Source organism: Hemitrygon akajei, chromosome 22, assembly GCF_048418815.1.
Source record: "Hemitrygon akajei chromosome 22, sHemAka1.3, whole genome shotgun sequence".
In the NCBI taxonomy this organism is placed as follows: domain Eukaryota; kingdom Metazoa; phylum Chordata; class Chondrichthyes; order Myliobatiformes; family Dasyatidae; genus Hemitrygon; species Hemitrygon akajei.
This window is the reverse complement of record NC_133145.1, coordinates 41,120,325-41,140,244: the sequence shown is the minus strand read 5'-3', so window position 1 is coordinate 41,140,244 and position 19,920 is coordinate 41,120,325. Positions and strand designations below refer to the sequence as shown.

Sequence of the window (19,920 nt, the reverse complement as noted above, 5' to 3'; positions counted from 1 at the left end):
ACCACCCTCTGCAGAGTCCTGTGATTAAGGGAAGTACAGTCCCCATACCAAGCAGGGATGCAGCCAGTCAGGATGCTCTCAATTGTGCCCCTGTAGAAAGTCCTTAGGATTTGGGGACTCATGCCAAACTTCTTCAACCATCTGAGGTGAAAGAAGCACTGATGTGCTTTTTTCACCCCACAGCTGATATGTTCAGACCAAGTCCTCGGTGATGTATATACCAAGGAATTTAAAGCTATTCACCCTTTCAATCCCAGATCCATTGTCAATAAGGGTTAGCCTGTCTCTGTTCCTCCTGTAGTCCACAACCAGCTCCTTTGTTTTTGCGACATTGAGGGAGAGACTGTTTACTTGATAACACTGTGGCAGGGTGATGACTTCTCTGTAGGCTGCCTCATTATTATTTGAGATAAGGCCAATCAATGTAGTATCATCTGCAAATTTAATTTGCAGATTGGAGCTGTGGGTGATGACGCATTCATGGGTATATAGTGAGTAAAGGAGGGGGCTTAGGTACAGCCCTTGGGGGCTCCTGTGTTGAGGGGCAGAGGTGAGGGAGCCCACTCTGCATACATTTTCCACTTTTCATTGTTATACACATACCTGTATGGGAATATCAATAGCTACAACACTTTTACAAAATGCTTGAATTTTAGTACTTGCCTTAATGAAGGAGGAGCAACACTAAAAAGTGATAGGCATATTCTTCCATGTTGTTGGGCCTTTGTGGAACTAAGTATATTTAATTCCCTTTGAAACATTATCTTAACAAAACAGGATTTAAGATTTAATGAAACAAAAACTTCCTCATGAAAATTTTGCACTGTTATGCTATTTGCAAACACACAGCAATTAGCATTTTAAAATAATAATATCATTGGGATCTCTTCTGGGTGAGGTATGACCTGTACAAAAGAGACTGATTGCACCTGAACCCCAGGGGGACCAATATTCTCACGGGCAGATTCGTTAGAGCTTTTGGGGAGTTGTTTGAGCTGCAGGGGGATAGGAACCAGAATGAAGGGACTCAAGGTAAGATGGATGGTATAAAAGCAAAGATAGCGTGCAGTCACATGGTCAGGACGGGCAGGCAGATGATAGGACAAAATTGCAGCCAGCAGGGTATCAGTGCGTAAGGAATACAGAATCAAAAAGGGTAGCAAATACTCAACGTGTTATATCTCAATGCATGGAGTATAAGAAATACGGTGGATGATCTTGTTGCACTTCTTCAGATTGTCGGGTATGAGGTTGGGGCCATTACCGACTTGTGGCTGAAGGATGGTAGTAATTGGGAGCTGGATGTCCAAGGTTACATTCATTATATCAGAGGGATAGGAAGGTAGACAGAGGGGGTAGCATGGCTCTGCTGATAAAGAATGGCATCGAATCATTAGAAAGATATGACATAGGATTGGAAGATGTTCAACCCTTAGAGGTTGAGTTAAGAAACTGCAAGGGTAGAAGGACCCTGATAGTAGTTATATACAGGCCTCCAGTGGATGGATGTGGACTACAGATTACAACAGGAAGTAGAAAAGGTATGTCAAAAGGGCACTGTTATGATAGTCATGGGAGATTTTAACATGCAGGTAGATTGGGAAAATCAGGTTGGTAATGGATCCCAAGAGAATGAATATGAATATAGCAATGGGATTGGAGGTGTGCTTAGCCAAACAGTTATAAGTGTAAAGCAAGTAGAGCTAAGCACACAGCCTTGTGGTGCATTTGTGCTGATGCAGATCATGGAGGTGATGTTGTTCCCAATCTAAACTGAATGGGGTCTGCAAGTGAGAAGACTGAGGATCCAATAGCATAAGGAGTAATTGAGGCCAAGCTCTTGAAGCTTATTGATTAGTTTTGAGTGAATGTTGGTCTTGAATGCTGAACTGCAGTTGACAAAGAGCATCCTTATGTTTGTATCTGTGTTGTCTAGATGTTCTGCTCACCCAGGGAAAGTGCATCGCCTCTCCCTTCCCGGTGTAGTGATTGCCACGTGATCACTGTCTGGCTTGCTAGGCAGGAGGCCATTACAAATGGCCTCTCCTACACTACTGAGTCCGTAGCAACACCTTCCCGTCGGTGCCCTCAGTTTCCATCGAGCTTGCTATGTCATGGCGCGACCGAGTGTCCAGCGGTATAACTGGATAGGTTGTCTGGGCTCGTCAGCCTTGGTTGGCAGCCACCCTAAGAGAAGGACAACTCTGACTCCAAACCTGGGCAGGTGGGGCTCGTCAGCCTTGTCAGGCTATTCACCTAGGAGAAGGACTAGGAGAGAACTCCTATGACTTGAGGACCTTGCTGTCACCGTCCCAGCTTGCTAGGCTATGGCAGATGAACTCCGGGTGTAAAAGGTGGGGCCACTACCACGCATACTGCACTCCAACAAAAAAAAAACCATTGTGCAGGCTGAGGGACACGCCCACGTCTTTCCCTTGCAACCACTGTGGCTGGGTCTGCCTGTCCCATATTTGCCTCATCAGTCACCAGTGAGCCTGCAGCAGATGTGGGCAGCCCCCTTCCTAAATCTTCATTCACGAAGCCAAGCCATGATGATGAGATGTTCCAAGGTTGACTGAAGAGCCAATGAGATAGCATCTGTTGTTGACCTTTTGATCCAGTAGGGAAAATGGAGCTGATCCAAGTGACTTCTCAGGCAGGAGTTGATATATTTTACCATCAATCTCTCGAAACATTTCATCACTGTGAATATAAGTGGTACTGGACAACAGTTCATTGAAGCAGGTTACCACTTGGCTCACTTAGCTGTTCCTCTCCTCCCTACAAACAAGCAGAGATTAAAGAACAAAACTCAAGAGATTAGCACAACAAACAGGCGGTCATGGGAGGAAGAGGTGTGGTTATGGGATTGCTTTGGATCGGTGGACTAGGTTGTGTACAAGGACTCATCTGTGGATCTGAATGAATACACCATGGCTGTCACAGACTTTATAAAAACCATTGCAGATGAGTGTGTCCTCAAAATCATTCAATCTTCCCCAACCAGAAGCCCTGGATGAACCATGAGATCTGCAATCTGCTGAGGGCCAAATCAGAGGCATTCAGGTCTGGTGACCACGAAATTTACAAGAGGTTCAGGTATGATCTCCGGAAAGCCATCCCACGGGCAGAGTAGCAATTCTGGACTAAACTTGAATCAATGAAGGATGCTCAACAGTTCTGCCAGGGCTTGAATACTAGTACCTCTTATAGAGTCAAATCAAACAACACAGGAGATAACAGGGCTTTGCTTCCAAAAGAGCTTAATGCCTTCTATGCTTGCTCTGATTGTCAAAACTTGGAGGAACCATCATGAACTCCTACAGCCCATGATGATTGTGTGATTTCAGGCTGAGGCCAACGTGTAGGCAGCCGTCAGGAAGATGAATCCATGAAGTGCACCTGGCTCCACTGGGATACCTGGCCAAGTACAAAAAACCTGTGCTGATCAACTGGCTGGAATGTTCACTGAGAAATTTATCCTCTCATTTTGGCAGTCTGAGGTACCCACCTGGTTCAAGCACACTTCAATTATATGGCAAAGGACAGCCAAGTGATCTGATTTACTGAAATATCATAATCAAGATGGTGCTGTGTACATCAGCCGTGTTGCGAGCTCCATTCCAAATCTACAGTATACTTTTGATTACTGTGATTTCCTTGGCATTTCTTGTTCAAGCAGCTGATAGTCACATCAGATACGATAGACTGACTCTCCTGAACACAGTATTTACCCACTACGTGCCATCTTTTCTACACTGGGATCCCTGCTTGCACAATCAATGGGAGATTCACCTCCTACACTGCTGCCACCTTGGAAGTGGAGTCGGAGGCAAGGGAGAAGGGCCAGCATCCTGGTGAGGTTGAGACAGCATGCCAGTTGGCCGCCACTGCCTAGCATACCCCTGGCTAACATTCAGCTGGACAATAAGCTGTGTGAACTGAAAGCCATAATCTCCTATCAGCTGGAAACAAAGGAATGTAACATTCTGTGCTTTGTGGAGACCTGGCTGATAGAGGAGATGCCGGATCATGCCATTGAGCCCTCTGGATTCTCCCTGTTCCAGGTGGACAGGTATGAAAACCGGGAAGAGTAAAGGAGGTGGGGTATCCTTCATGGTCAATAATGCCTGGTACAACCCTTGGAACATGTATGCACTCAAATCCTATTGATCCTTGGATCTGGAGTACCTGGAGCAGCTGTGTAGACCTTTCTGCTGTCTAGAGAGTTCACAGCTGTTATTATCACAGGCTGCAGGCTGATACCAACCTGGATCTTAAGGAACTGTATGAGACCATCAGCACCCTGGAGATTGCACACTTGGAGGCTGCCTTCATCGTCGCCGGTGACATTAATAGAGCATTGCCGGAAGTCTCTTTGAAGTTTTGCCAACACATCCAGGTGAGCACTTGGGAGATAGCATACTTAACCACTGCTACTCTACCTTCCGCAACACTTACAAAACGCTCCTTCATTCTCCATTTGGAAAATCAGATCACTCCTCCATTTTTCTGGTGCCAAAGTACAGGGAGAAGCTGAAACAAGAGGCAGCCATAGTTAAAACTGTCTACTGTTGGTCTGACCAATTGGCCTCCATGCTGCAGGACTGCTTTGATGATGTCAACTGCAATGTCTTCCATAATGAGGATGTCTCTGAGTTCATGGATGGGGTCATGAATTTCATCCAGAAGTGCATTGAGGATGTTGTCCCCCAGAAATCAGTCAAGGTCTTCCCGAATCAGAAACCCTGGATCAACAGTTCCATATGAGCAGCACTTACTGTGCAAGATAGAGCTTACATTACCGGTAATCAATAAGAGCTCAAGAAATGTAGCTCCAATCTGCGAAATTCATCAAGGCAATAAAACAACAATACAGAGACAAGGTTCAGACTTAACTTTCCATCAACAACACACGCAGTTTATGGCAAAGTCAAAGCTAAATGCAGTGGAGTTTCCAACATCGATGCCTCTCTCCCAGATGAGCAGAATCTTTCTTTTACGCTCAATTCGATTCCGCCAATACTGAGCTCCTGAGGAGACCTGCAAATGATGCGACTGGCAGGTTGGTCATCTCTGAGGCTGAAGTACGTAGGTGTTTCCAAAGGATGGACAGTTGCAAGGCTGTGGGACCGGATGGCATCCCTGGGCAAATAATAAGGATGTTTGTGGCACAACTGGGTGGTGTGTTTACAGACATTTTTAAACTCTCCCTCTCCCAGTGTAGTGTGCCCTCCTGCTTCAAAACATCCACCACTGTCCCTGTACCTAAAACTACCAAGCTAACATGTCTGAATGACCGGCATTCTGCCACACTCACCTCAATAATAAGCAAGTGCTTTGAGAGGCTGGTCAAGGACTACATCTGCAGCTTGCTGCCTTCCACACTGGACCCCCTACAGTTCGCCTACTGACACAACCGATCGACAGATGACGCATTAGCCACAGCTCTACACACAGTCCTTACACATTTGGAGAAGAGGGATGCTTATGTGAGAATGCTGTTCTTGGATTACAGTTCAGCATTCAACAAACTAATCCCCTCCAGGCTCGACAAGAAGCTCAGAGACCTCAGACTTAACCCTGCCTTGTGTAACTAGATCCTGGACTTTCTGTTAGATCGCTGGCCGGTGTTAAGAGCGTGCTCCCTCACCTCTGTCCCAGGGTTGAAATGGCTAGCACAAGAGGGCACAGTTTTAAGGTGCTTGGAAGCAGGTAAAGAGGAGAGGTCAGGGGTAAGTATTTTTTTAAGCAGAGAGTGGTGAGAGTGTGGAATGGGCTGCTAGCAACGGTGGTGGAGGTGAAAATGATAGGGTCATTTAAGAGACTCCTAGATAGGTACATGGAACTGAGAAATATAGAGGACTATGGGTAACCTTAGGTACTTTGTAAGGTAAGGACATGCTCGGCACAGATTTGTGGGCCGAAGGGCCTGTATGGTGCTGTAGGTTTTCTATATTTCTATGTAAAGATCTTTACTCCTCATGTACATGAAGGATGTAAGTAATAAAGTCAATCCAATTCAAGATATGCAACATTATGCTGCTCACACTTAAGATTTCTCAAGTGTCCATAGTCCAGATGGAATGTCTTCCCATTTATCTTACATTTTTTCCAGTTGCTCTAGAAATACTCAGTTAGATAATAACCTCTATTGTTTGGCATCTGCATCTTTCAAAACAGCTTCTCCACCAATATGCTAATCTTCATCTCCTAAATTAAATACCCAAACCAGGTAGTTCAAGCTACTGCTGAAGATTAATAAACAAATCCAGCTCACTGATGTGAAAGGCAAGTGCACAGGTTCTTCTCACATTAATGCCTTATTGATATGGGTTCCTGACATACTACAGGTTATTCCTGACAGCAACAGCATCAGTACTCAGGATTTCTGCCCAAAATATTGACAGTTCCTTCTTCCCTTCCCCGCACAGATACTGGTGAACCCGTAGAGTTCCTGCAGCAGACTGTTGGTCCAGATTCAGTCATCTCGTGTCTCCTGTGGAATCTTGACAAGATAGATGTGGATAAGATATTTACTCTTATGAGAGAATCTAAAACCATGGCTACTCTTTAAAAATATGAGACCACTCACTTAAAATGGAGATGATTTTAGAACTCTCCCTTAAAAGGGCAGTGGATGCAGAGAATTTGAATTTCTTTAATGGATACCTCTTAATAAGTACATGGTAAATGGTTACCAGAAGCAGGCAGAAATGCCAAGCAGGTGAGTCACAATGCTGGAGCAAGATGGACAGGCCAAATAGCCTATTCCTCCTCTTAATTCCTCTGTTTCCAAGTATGTTCATTAAAACCTATTAATTTCATATTTAAAATCAACAAATGATCATGTATTTATTGACATTCACAAAAGCATTCTAAATTTCTACTAACTTCTATATTCTTAATTTCAGGTTAGATAAGTCTGCACTTAATTGATAAAAAATGACTCTTCATCCCAGATTCCTGAGATAGCACCCAGATCACTCATAAATACTCTCTTACCTGATAAAAAAAAACACTACCTATCTGCACAGTCCCAGCCAATCAATAACAATAAAAAGAAAGGTGCACTTCTACAGTGATTTCTACAACTTTTGGGTTTCCAAAGTACTTTGCAGCCAAAAAAAGCATTTTTTGAATTGTTTACCATAGTAAATTGTGGTAGTCAATTTAAGCATGACAAGACATCATAAGCAGCAATGCAATACTAATTAGCAATACGTTTTAGTAAAGTTGATTAAATAGTAAGCATCAACCAGGATACAAGGGAGAACTTAAATTTTAGTTCAGAATATCACCATTGTTACTTTTAAGTATTTTTCCAAAGCAGCACATGAATTTCAGTTTAACCTCATCCGAGGAACAGCAGCTCTGACAATACATTACAGGCTGTCACTAGTTACAAAGAGATTCCTTTCCCAGAGGACCATAAGTTTGAAATTACACAAAACCACCTGATATGGTAACTATACCTCCAAAGTATTGTAATGATGACCTTGATACTTCCACAGAATTGTAGTGAATGGTACCAAAGCCATATAAGATTGCTGAAAAAGCAATTACTAAAAGTGGAGAGAGAGAGGGAAGTAGTTCTGGCAATCATGAAAATGAAGGTAAGTACTTAATGTTGGACATTTGAATTTAATAATATTGTGAAAGCTTATTCATATATATAGATATCCATAAATTGAGTGTTTAGAACCTGGGTGCCAAAGTAGAATTTTGCACTCAAATCTTGAGTGGAAAATAGACCACAGATTTTGAACTATGAAGAGGAGTACCTTCAACTGACCCTCTGAATGAATGAATAATTGCAGGAGATCAATTACAATAGCTGCCACAGTAAAGGGAAGAATTTTCCAAGGTGGTAGCTGTAGGTATGATCAAAGCAGTTATTAAGAAAGGACTGGCTGCAAAAACCACCAGGACTGCCAAAAAAAATATTAAACTAGAAGTGAATATCAACATTGGCTATCAAGATTTAGCAAGCCCCTGCACCCACACCAAAGTGACAGATATCACATCTTGCTGGTAATCACATTTCCATACAATGTAAAAAGCAGGCCGTTTTTTGTTCACTGATGCTGACTCATAGAGCAGTCCTATTCTCCACTAATTTTCCCTATAAAGTCCCTACATTTCCATTAACTGACCACTGATTTTACCACTCACCCACATACTTCAGACAATTTATAGTGGCCAATTAACCTATTAACCCATACATCAATATAACAATACATGCAATAATTAATGTTTTAAGCCTTAAAAAGGTTTAATTGTAAATGCTGCTTGCCATACCTGTTTTTGCAAAGCAAGCTGTCCCTCCACTTCTTGTACTTTGCGCTCAAGCTCCTGTTTTAGTTTTGCATACTCTTCCTGCTGACCATTAATTTTAGAGTCTTTTGAACTCCATTGGAAATAGAGAAAACACCAGTTAAGACTGACAAATTATGTTTTTTTTTTAAGTACACAGCCTAATCATGTTAAACAAATTCTGAAAGCTAATGTCAAACACATAGATTTTGTAGTTGTGCAGGTTAAAAATGTCACCCAGTTCAATGTGTGAACTCTGACTGCATTTTTAAAATCAAAACCTGGATCAGAAATATATATTGCCATCCAGAGACAAATAATTAAAATGTTTACTGGACAAGTCATATTTGACCTGCTGAGCAGTTAGTAGGTCAAATATGATTAAGGCCCTAAATTCAATCCACAATTTAAGCTGACTAATTTTAGCTGAGACATTGTCCCAAAATTATGGGGGGAGGGGGAAGAAACTCATTTAGATAATTCACTTTACACAAAGTGCTCATATTGTGTTCTGTAGACACTCAAAAGGCAGTCAAGGTCACTTGTGCATTCTGGAGAGCAATAAATATCCACACAACCTAATCTTAGAAAGTAATCAATATTTTCACTAATGTAGTGAAGAAAATTGATGAGAAAAAAAAGCTGTATTAGCAGTTGAAAGCAGTATTTTCCTTAAACACCACTATTCATTTAAGCATAGTGTTAATTAAAGAGTCAGCTAAGAAAAGCTTCCAAGATGTTGCTTTGCACATTACACAAAGAAACACAATTAGAAGGGTCTAGGCCAGAAACATCGATAGTGCTTCTTTCTTTAGATGCTGCCCGGCCTGCTGCGTTCCGCCAGCATTTTGTGTGTGTTGCTAGACATTATTGTTGCTTTCTGTAATTCCATAACAGATTTCCATTCCTACTTAAGATTACATTAGTGATTTTAAATGTCTGTCCTTCAGCTTCTATTATGTCATAGAGAGGTCTATACAATTATTAATATCATGTTGTGGATCCAACCTATCTGTTATAAGCAAAACGTACTGTTGACACCTGTTCATATTTTGTGTTATAATTGTTCCTTGGCATTTATCATCCAAGTTGACAGCACTAATGAAGTAAAGAGAAGTCTGTGGCACTACAATTTCAAGTAGAAGGGTAGGGTGAACATTTAAATAATATAGTAGATTAATCATTTCAAACAGGAGCATTTGGTGAACCATAACATTTTAATTTCAATTTTGCTAACAGGTGCTTTAGATACATTTATTTAGTAGCAACCCCCAAATAACACAAATAGTAATTTCCATTCTGTATGAAATCTGTTAAACTAATACTTCTCCTGCATCATCAGTAAACAAACCTTACAACTTACAGCTTTCATTCCACTGACCATACCTGCGAATTTTCTCTATTTCCAGTTGATGAGCCTTTAATTGCTGCTGGTACTGGAACTGTAGTTCTTCCCGTGTTTTCATCTCTTTTGCAACAATATTTTGCAACTTGTCAATTTCAATTTGTAGCTCACTGATCTCTGCTTGTTTGCAACTTTCAGTTACTTTTAACTGAGCAAACACGGCATCATAACGTTCCAGATCTCGGTCCCGCTCCTCAAGTACTCTTAGGTTGAACATAAAATCTTCTTTCAGTATGTTAAATTTTTCTTGTTCTTCTTTGAGTTTTACTTGTGTGTCTTGAAGTGTAGTAACCAATGATTGGATACGTTGTGTTTGTAAGCTCTTCCATTCTTGTTCCTTCCGAGCAAGAAGTTCATCAAAATTATCATTCTCCTGAAGCATTTCAGCAGTTGCACCTTGTAAATTTAACACAATAGGTTACTCGTATGCACTTTAATATTAGATAGATAGATAGATAGATAGATACTTTATTCATCCCCATGGGGAAATTCAACATTTTTTCCAATGTCCCATACACTTGTTGTAGCAAAAACTCATTACATACAATACTTAACTCAGTCATAATATGATATGCATCTAAATCACTAACTCAAAAAGCATTAATAATAGCTTTTAAAAAAAAGTTCTTAAGAATTAGAATTAGAGATTCTGTTGTCCACACCTACCACCCCATGAGCCTCCACATCAAACACACAATTCCCCACAACTTCTGCCATCTTCAATGGGATCCTACCACCAAACACACCTTTACTGCCCCCCTCCACCCCAACTCTTTCTGCAGGGATTGCACTGTTCATTCGTTCCTCCCCACTAACCTCCTCCTATCACATTTCCCTGCAAGCAGGAAAAATGTTACATCTGAACCAACATTCAAGGCCCCATGCAGTCCTTCCAGGTGAGGCAACATTTCACTTGCAAATCTGTCGGGGTGGTCTATTGTATCCAGTGCTCCCAATGTGGCCTCCTCTACATTGGTGAGACCAGGCGTAAATTAGGGGACTGCTTTGTTGAGCACCTCTGCTCCATCCGCCAAAAGCAAAATTTTCTAGTGGGCAACCATTTAAAATCGTATCACCATTCCCATTCCGACATGTCAGTCCTCTTCAATCATGATGAGGCCACTCTCAGGGTGGAGGAGCAACAGCTCACATTTCTGAAGGCATGAACACGATATTTTTTTCTCTTATTTTTTCTTTACCCCCTCCCCTTTCCCCATTCTGGCCTACCTCTTCTCTTCACCTCCTTGTCACCTCCCCCTGGTGGCCCTCCTTCTTCTCTTTCTCCCATGGTCCACTCCTTTCTGCAATCAGATATAGTCTTCTCCAGCCCTTTACCTTTCCCACACCTTCAAGCCATCCTCCTACCTTTCCTTTTCAGCCCTGATGAAGGTCTTGGCTCAAAACGTCAACTGTTTATTCATTTTCATAGATGCTGCCTGAACTACTGAGTTCCGCCAGCATTTTGTGTGTGTTGACTGAACAATATTTATTATGGTTTCCACTGTATACAACAGATAGGTTTCAAACAACAAGTTTCTCTGACAAAAATGGTACTCTATCCCACTTCAGGCATTGACTGATCTGCTTAAATGTATTTCCAGAATTTCGGAACAAATAAACAATAAATGGGATTAGTTAATTGTTGTCTGAAATGCCAATTTATGCAACACTCCACTGGGCACAATGGCTTGTGGTGTAGAAAAGAGAAATTGCTCGCCAAGATGTGTAAACTCAAATTACAGTATATGCATGGGATTATGTACTTCTCTCCTCAATCTTGAGCTGAACATATTTAAAAGAATGTAATTTGCAGTCCCAGTGTTAAGATAAATGAGGAGTGGCAGCCATTACTAAAATCAGAACCTCAGGTCACTCAATTATAACACCTACAAGCAATACATAAATACAAGGAAGTCTGCAGATGCTTGAAGTCCAAAGCAACACACACAAAATGCTAGAGGAACTCAGCAGGTCAGGCAGCATCTCTGGAAATGAATAAACAGTTGATATTCCAGGCCAAGACCTTTCTTTGGGACTGAAATGGAAGAGAGAAGACACCAGAATAAAAAGGTGGGGGGAGGAGGGGAAGGAGGCTAGCTAGACAGTGATAGGTGAAGTCAAGTGGGTGGGAAAGGTGAGGAGCTGGAGAAGAAGGAATCAGATAGGAGTGATAGACAAGTGAGAAGAGGTAAAAGGCCAGAGTGGAGAATAGAAGATGAGGGGAAGGGGAGGGAAAAATACCGGAAAGAGAATTTGATATTTTTTACCATCAGATTAGAGGCTACCTACATGGAATTTAAGGTGTTGCTCCTCCACCCTGAGGGTGGCCTCATCTTGGCACAAGAGGAGGCCATGGAACAACATGTCAGAATGAGAATGGGAATTGGAATTAAAATGTTTGGCTACCGGGAAGTTCTGCTTTTGGCAGATGGAGCAGAGGTTCTCGACGAAGCGGTTCCCTATTTATGACAAGTTTCATCAATGTAGAGGAGGCCACATGAGAGCACCAGACACAAAAGATGACCCCAGCTGATTTGCAGGTGAAGTGTTGTCTGAAATGGAAGGTCTTTTTAGGCCCCGATTAGAGAGGGGGAGGAGGTGAATAGACAGGTGTAGTACTTAGGCCACTTGCAGGGATAAGTCAGGTGTACATGCAGTAATCAGTTCTGAAATTACAATGACACATGCATGAATAAACACCAATGTCTGTCTAGAGAGCAGGCTGCTGTCTCACAGCAGATTACAAGAGATATTGTATGGAAAGTGACATGACCATGAGACATCCTATTTTGCATTGACCCAGCTACATAAAGCTAAGATAACTGGTCTACATCAAACCAGGCACATTGTGTCTTCAGCTAAAATATTTTGCATCATTGTGACAGAAATCATGGAAAGCTTGTGGCAGGCTATTTTGCCATTTAGCACATCATAAATGGTTATAAGCATATTTGTTCTGTCAATCAGTGGTGGGGTGTTTACGTAGCTAGTGATTCAGCCCTTAATATATTGTGATAAAATACGTGTATTTTGAGTTCTGGCCTTTTCCACTCAAAAATTTATGACCATTCATGTGATCTGTTTGTCACACGAATGATCTTGTCAGTTCAGATATGTTCCTATTCTAAATACGTAATTCTATGGAACCATTCGCCTACACAAGATGTTGAAGGATTATGCCAAACATTTTCTTGAGAGTGTTTTATGGTCTCTGTGTATATAGCCTATGAGAAACAGAGCCACAGAGATTGGATACTGTCTGATTTTATCTCCTTAGTTAGAGAGAGGAACTCAGAGAGAGTGGAGATGAAAGCAGTCAAGTTGCCAATGTATGATTGTTAATGCAGCTAAAAATATGAGTTGATGAATTCACAGCTTTGATGACCCTCACAGTCAAATGCTTCAACAAAAGATTATAGTAATATAGGCAATGTGGTATAGGATGCCTTTGACTCCAAACTGTTGAATAAGATGTCTATTTTTAAGAGTGCGTGGGTTTATTATCAGAGGGAAAAAGATCAGCTTTTTATATTTTCTGGTTAGCATCTAACCTTAAGACTTTCCTTTATTATAAATGATGTAAAGACAAAAACCTCTTTAAGCAATCTCTACATTATGTAATTTACATAGTCTGGTAACAAAATTGCTATAATTTCATAATTGTTCTGTTAAAATTTGTGCATACAAAGAAGAATTTCTCTTTGACCAAAAAAAACACAGAATACCACTTCAAATGAGTGCTTAGACACACGTATTTTCTCCCCACAAAACATTCTGAATTTGGTCTCACAGTAAACTTTAGTTAATGAAAGATTATATAACTTCATTGTCAATCTAATACAATGAACTAGATTTTAAAATAAGCAATAAATATTTTATGAACGTAAATAATCCACTTACTGCAATTTTTTTCTGCAGTTTATATTATGAGAGATTGCTGTTTCTATTCACTCTGCTAATAAACTGATTCCTAAGTAATTTACTGCTATACAGTAGAATGGAATGTCATTCCACACTCACTTCCAACTCACTACACTTACAACCAGTGGCCACTTTATGAGATACGCTAGCTCATTAATGCAAATCATGTGATAACAACTCAATGTATAAAAGCATGCAGACATGGTTAAAAGGTTCAGTTGTTCTTCAGACCAAACATTAGAAAGAGGAAGAATGTGATCTAAATGACTGACCATAGAATAATTGGTGCCAGAGGAGGTGTTTTAGTATCTCAGAAACTGCTGATATATATCCTTCATCAGGACTGGAAAGGAAGGGGGAGGATGCTAGAATAAGAAGGTGGGATGGGGAGGGGAAGAAGGATAAGCTTGAAGATGAAGACAGATGGGTGGGAAAGGTAAAGGACTGGAGAAGGAATCTAATAAATAAATGCCTTTTTGAATGAGGCGTATTTGTTAAGACATTTAAGAGTCAATTCTGTTGATTTGGTGACATAAGAGACTGCAGACGCTGGAACCTGGAGTAACACACAAGCTGCAGGAATCAGCAGATCTAAAAACATCTGGAAATGGATAGTTGATGTTTTGGGTTGAAAGCCTTCATCTACCTAAACTGCCTGTTCCTCAACGTAGATGTTGCCTGACCTGCTAAGCATGTCTACATGAAGCGCCATCGCAAGAAAGCAGCATCCATCATCAGGGACCCCCAACCGCCCAGGTCATGCTCTCTTCTTGCTGTTCCCATCAGATAGGTGGAACAGGAACCTCAGGACTCACACCACCAGGTTCAGGAACAATTATTACCTGTCAACCATCAGGCTCTTGAACCAAAGGGGATAACATCATTCAACTTCACTTGCCCCAACACTGAAATGTTCCCACAATCTATGGACTCACTTTAAATGACTCGTCATCTCATGTCGCAATACTTATTGTTTATTTACTTATTATTTCCTTCATTTTGCATTTCACAGTTTGTTGTCTTTTGCATACTGGTAGAACACCCAGTTGCTGTTTTTCATTGATTCTATTATGGTTATTAATCTACTATGGATTTATTGAGTATGCCTGCAAGAAAATGAATCTCAGGGTTGTCTATGGTGACATATATAATATTTAGCTTGAACTTTGAACTTTTTCCTCCTCCATCCCAAAGATCCCCTGGTAGATTAACTGCTATTTTAGTTACCCTTCACTGTAGACCCAAGCAAAAATAATAATTGGGATTTCATGGATATGAGAGAATAAACTGCAAGGTTTATTCTTGATTATTGTGTTTGCGTCAGCACTAGAACTTATTCAGTTTTTATCATTGATGGTATTGACACTGTTTATACCATTTGTTTGAGTAACCTCCAGAAGGAATTTTCAGGGTCCAACTGTCAGGTTGACCAATCTATTCAGGGCATTGCTTAAAATATACTTCCTTCTGCATTTTACATGATGAAAGTACAGCTGATAATCTATACATTGTTATGCTGGTGGGACCAAGGTTTCTAAATATATATGGTGAAACCTTATGACAATCTCCACAAGGTTTTGTAAACAGGTTGCTATTGGAAGTTCATAATGAAACCATCCTAGATGTGTTACATCTGAATCGTTGTTGTCCAAAGTGGTGCAACAGGTTGAACAGGCATCTCCAGTGCACAGCATATGAAAATGAATACCAGATTTTCAGCAAAATGAAAACTTTTTTTTCAGTCAGACCTTCTGGTGCCGTCATCCCTTAGTTTAAAAGAATATTAAATTAACAGTCTCTAAATAAAAGCATCAAGTCCAAAATTACTAAGATTCAACATAAAGCGGTGAAAATTTTAAAAAACTCACTGATCAACAGAACTCACCTGGCCCATCTTTGTGGAGTCTGCGGGTCGAGGACCTATGAAGTGTAGGATGCCAAAATCTAATTTTCAAGATCATCTTGCTAAAAGCAAATAACTTCAACTAGAGGTACCATCTTGTAATCTGATGGAGAATGTCTGGCAACGTTGGATCCAAAGCAGGTTGATTAATTGGATCTAAAGTTGCCTTGGTGAAAGAAGACAGAGCAGAGGTGGCAGGATGCTTCCTTTGATTGGAAATATATGACAAGTGATATACCTCAGGGATTGGTGCTGGGACATTTGTTGTTTGTGATATATATGAATGTAGGAAATACAATCAGTAAATCTGCAGATGACATGAAAATTACTGATGTGGATAGTGAGATACATTGTCTATGGCCACAGCAGAATATAGATCAGGTGGAAAGGAGGGCAGAGCATTGACAGAAGGAATTTAATCATGATAAGTACAAAGTGCTGCATCTTGGGAAATAATAGAAGTAGGGAATATACTTTAAATGGGAAGGGACTAAGGAATGTTGATGAACAGGAAGATCTAGAGATCCAAACGCACAGAACACTGGAAGCGGCAAAACAGATAGATAGGATGATGAAGGCATACAGCATGCTTACCTTCATAGGTCAAGGCAGAGGTCATGAGAATGGTATTATGTTGCAACTTTACTAGACTCTGAATAAGCCACACTTAAGAGTAATGAAAATACTGTTTTACACTCAACACCAGTATAGGAAGGGCATGATTGCACTCAAGAAAGTGCAGAGCAGATGCACCAGGATACTGCCTGAATTGGAGGACTTTAGTTATGGGGAGTGATTGAATAAACCAGGTTGGTTCTCCCTGGAGTGGAGGAAGCTGAGGAGTAACGACAGAAATACTTCAGATTATGACAGGCATAGTCAATGTTTCCACCCATGGTATGTGTATCAAAAAAGGTGATGTTACGGAATTAAGGTGAGAGGAAGGAGCTTTAAAAGGAATTTGAGTTTTTCTTTAGACAGAGTGATTGATATCTGGAACTTGGCATTGGTGGATTTGATAAATTAACCCTGTTTAAGAGGCACTTATACACTTAAATAGAACATAGAGCATTACACCACAGTATAGGCCCTTTGACCCATGATGTTGTGCCAACGTTTTAACCTTCTCTAAGATCATTCTAACTCTTACATAGTTTTCCATTTTTCTATCATCTGTGTGCCTATCTAAGAATTTCTTAAATGTTCCTAATGTATCTGCCTCTACCACCACCCCCAGTTCCACGCACTCACAACTCTGTGTAAAGAACTTGCCTCTGACATTTCCTCTATACTTTCCTCCAATCACCTTAAAATGTTATCCCCTTGTATTAGCCAGTTCCACCCTGGGAAAAAGTCTCTGGCTACCCACTCTATCTATACCTCTTATCATTTTGTACACCTCTATCAGGTCACCTCTCATGTTCCTTCACGCCAAAGAAAAAAGCCTTAGCTCATTCATCTTAACTTCATAAGACATGCCCTCTAGTTCAGGCCATTTCTCGGTAATTCTCCTCCGTACCCTCTCTGAAACTTCCACATCCTTGTCCCCTCTATGCCATAAGAGATTACCAAGAGTAATAAGTCCTAACGAGGGCAAATAGGATTATGTACATGGGCAAAAGCACAGACAGACTGCACCAAAGACCACATTTCTGTGCTGTACGACTCTATAAAATCAAGTTGGCCAGTTTGCAAATGGTATCAAACTAAAATGAGTACTAGAATGAATGCGATTAGCCTTACATTTCAGCAGCACTGGTATTCAGGGTCAGAAGCTTCTGACCTTAAGGGCCACTCCAAAGACTTGAGTATATATTCTAAACTTGCACTTTAGTCAACTGAGTGAAGTGCACTTCGCAGTCGGAAGTTCCAAGTTTCATAAGATGTTAAAGTATGTGGACACAAAAAAAAAATTCAGATATGCTTTTTAAAAACCCAGTATGTTTTCTGAGAAATCATTATTACTATTTATCCTTCAGTTAACATGAAAAGATTCTGTGGAATTTTGTGCACAGATGACTTCTTTATTCCCCACATTGTAACAGAGATTGCACTTCAAAAGAACTTGAAGTTTGTGAATGCTTTGCGACATCCTGTTTATGAAAGATGTTCTATACATGCAAATTCTCTCTTTAGTTTTATGGAAGGTTAAATAAATTAAAAGAAAGTTAGAATTTACCAATGTATAGCATTAAACACATAAAAAGAATCTAAATTAATATGTTAATCTATGTTAATATGTAGTCCCAAACTAATGGCAAAATAACCAAGAGTGAAGCAGCTGTCGTGGTTTTTCGTGCTTTTCAAATGACCAGGAGATGCAGAAGATTCTTCAAGAAGGGTTAAACTTTAATTTGCAAATCAAAGCTGAGACAGTCATTGAGCTGGTCGCTGACTGCCTCCCGATTCTCGGATACAGCCGCTTTTTAAAGCAAACCTGGTTTAGCTGCATTAACATATCCAAGCGGTGCATATCTATGTGCATAAACAGTTACTATTGTTTTTACCTATTGACTTATTCGGTCTAATCGACTATACAGTTTTAATTACACAGCAGACCTGTTCAAAGCAAAATATCCCTACATATTGTCTCTACATTGCTTTATTACGCAGTCGACAAGTTCAAAGCAAAATATCCCTGAGTTACTTTTCATTAACACATATTGTCTCTACATTGCTTTATTACGCAGTCGACAAGTTCAAAGCAAAATATCCCTGAGTTACTTTTCATTAACACATATTGTCTCTACATTCAATTGGATACCTGATTAGCATATATTGACACATCATTGCCCTTTAGCATTTCACACAGTTTTGGTTACACAGCAACTTCACAGCTGGCGACCGCTTTCAGCCACCTCTCCCTAGCATATACCAACACACCATAGTTTTTAGCATTAAGTTTTATACTCCATAATATTCATATTCTCCAATACTCCATAATATTCATATTCTCCAATATTCCATAATATTCATATTCTCCACACATGCCCTTGCTGGGAAAGGAAAGAGGCCAGCAGAAAGATAAAAGGTTAGATGAGTTGCCGCCTATTCTGTGGTCACAGCATGACGCGGACGTAGGGAAAATAAAAACAGCTAGTCCGGTGGAAATAAAGCTAAAGAGAGGAGCAATTCCACCCAGGAGACCACGATACCCACTAAGACCAGAAAATAAAGAAGGAATAGCGTCGACAGTGCAGGGGTTGCTTAAATAGGAGTGCTTAGTATTTGTTTGCATTTACCTACAGAGGCGCCCAGTATACCTATACCAGAATGCCGCAAGGATTTAAACATTCACCACACATTTTTAATCAGGTATTGAAGGCAGACCTAGAGGGCATACCATTGGAAAGTACATTGTTACAATATGTGGATGACCTGTTGATTTGCTCCCACAGCGAGGAACAGTGTAAGCAAGACACTGTAACTCTGTTAGAGAAGCTAGCGCACGGAGGACATAAAGTATCCAAAAAGAAACTGCAATTCTGCACGCAGCAAGTGGAGTACTTAGGCAGGGTAATATCCAAGGGAGTGAAGGCGATAGCACCAGATCAGATTGAGGCAACAGCTAAGGCCCCAAAACCCCAGACTGTAGGGCAGATGATGACATTTTTGGGAATGGCAGGGTACAGCTCAGATTGGATAGGAGAATATGCTGAGATTGTGGCACCTTTAAGAAAGATCATGAAAGAAGCAGGACATACTAATTTAAAGAACGGCTTACAGTGGAATGGAGAGGCGGAGATAGCTTTCAGTACTATTAAGCAGGAATTGCAGTCAGCACCACAAAGTAGCAGAACTGCTGGAAAAAGGGAAATTTGTGTTGACACCAGCCAGGATAGCAGCGTATCAGATGCTATTGACATTTCCTGACATAACTATACAGAGATGCACTTCCAGTAATATAGCCGATTTTGTCCCTTTAGACTATGAAGGAGAACCCCATGATTGTGTAGGGAAGACGATGGCATTTGCCAAATTGAGAGCAGACTTACGGTCAGAACCACTAGAGGAGATAGATAAACAGGTTCTGTTCGTAGACGGCTCTTGTTATAGGGACTATGATGGAAATCACGCAGGATTCTCAGTAGTGCAACAGGATCAGTCGAGCTATAAGATTATTCAGATGGAGTCCTGTCCCCAACCGTGTTCCGCCCAACTAGCAGAACTCAAAGCTTTGACAGCTGCGTGTGAAATGATGGAAGGTGAGAAAGTGGACATCTATACTGATTCGGCATATGCTCACGGAGTATGCCATTTGTTCGGGGCAGTGTGGACGCAGAGAGGTTTTTAAAAAAAAAGTAGCGGAGCTCCCATACAACATTGTCAGCAAATTCTAGACTTAATAAAAGCCATAATGAAACCTAAAGCATTG

The 19,920-nt window shown here is 40.7% G+C and overlaps 1 protein-coding gene across 4 annotated transcripts in view; it reads right to left on the bottom strand.

The window, feature by feature from the left end:
- ccdc57 (coiled-coil domain containing 57) overlaps window positions 1-19,920 on the bottom strand; it is a 161,892-nt gene that overhangs the window by 110,912 nt on the left and 31,060 nt on the right. For all 4 annotated transcript variants that reach the window (XM_073026074.1, XM_073026075.1, XM_073026076.1 and 1 more), the window contains 2 exons: window positions 9,703-10,117; window positions 8,302-8,410 (listed from right to left, as the gene is read on the bottom strand). In XM_073026074.1, coding sequence (XP_072882175.1) covers window positions 8,302-8,410; window positions 9,703-10,117 — 524 coding nt within the window. The remainder of the gene's footprint in view (window positions 1-8,301; window positions 8,411-9,702; window positions 10,118-19,920) is intronic.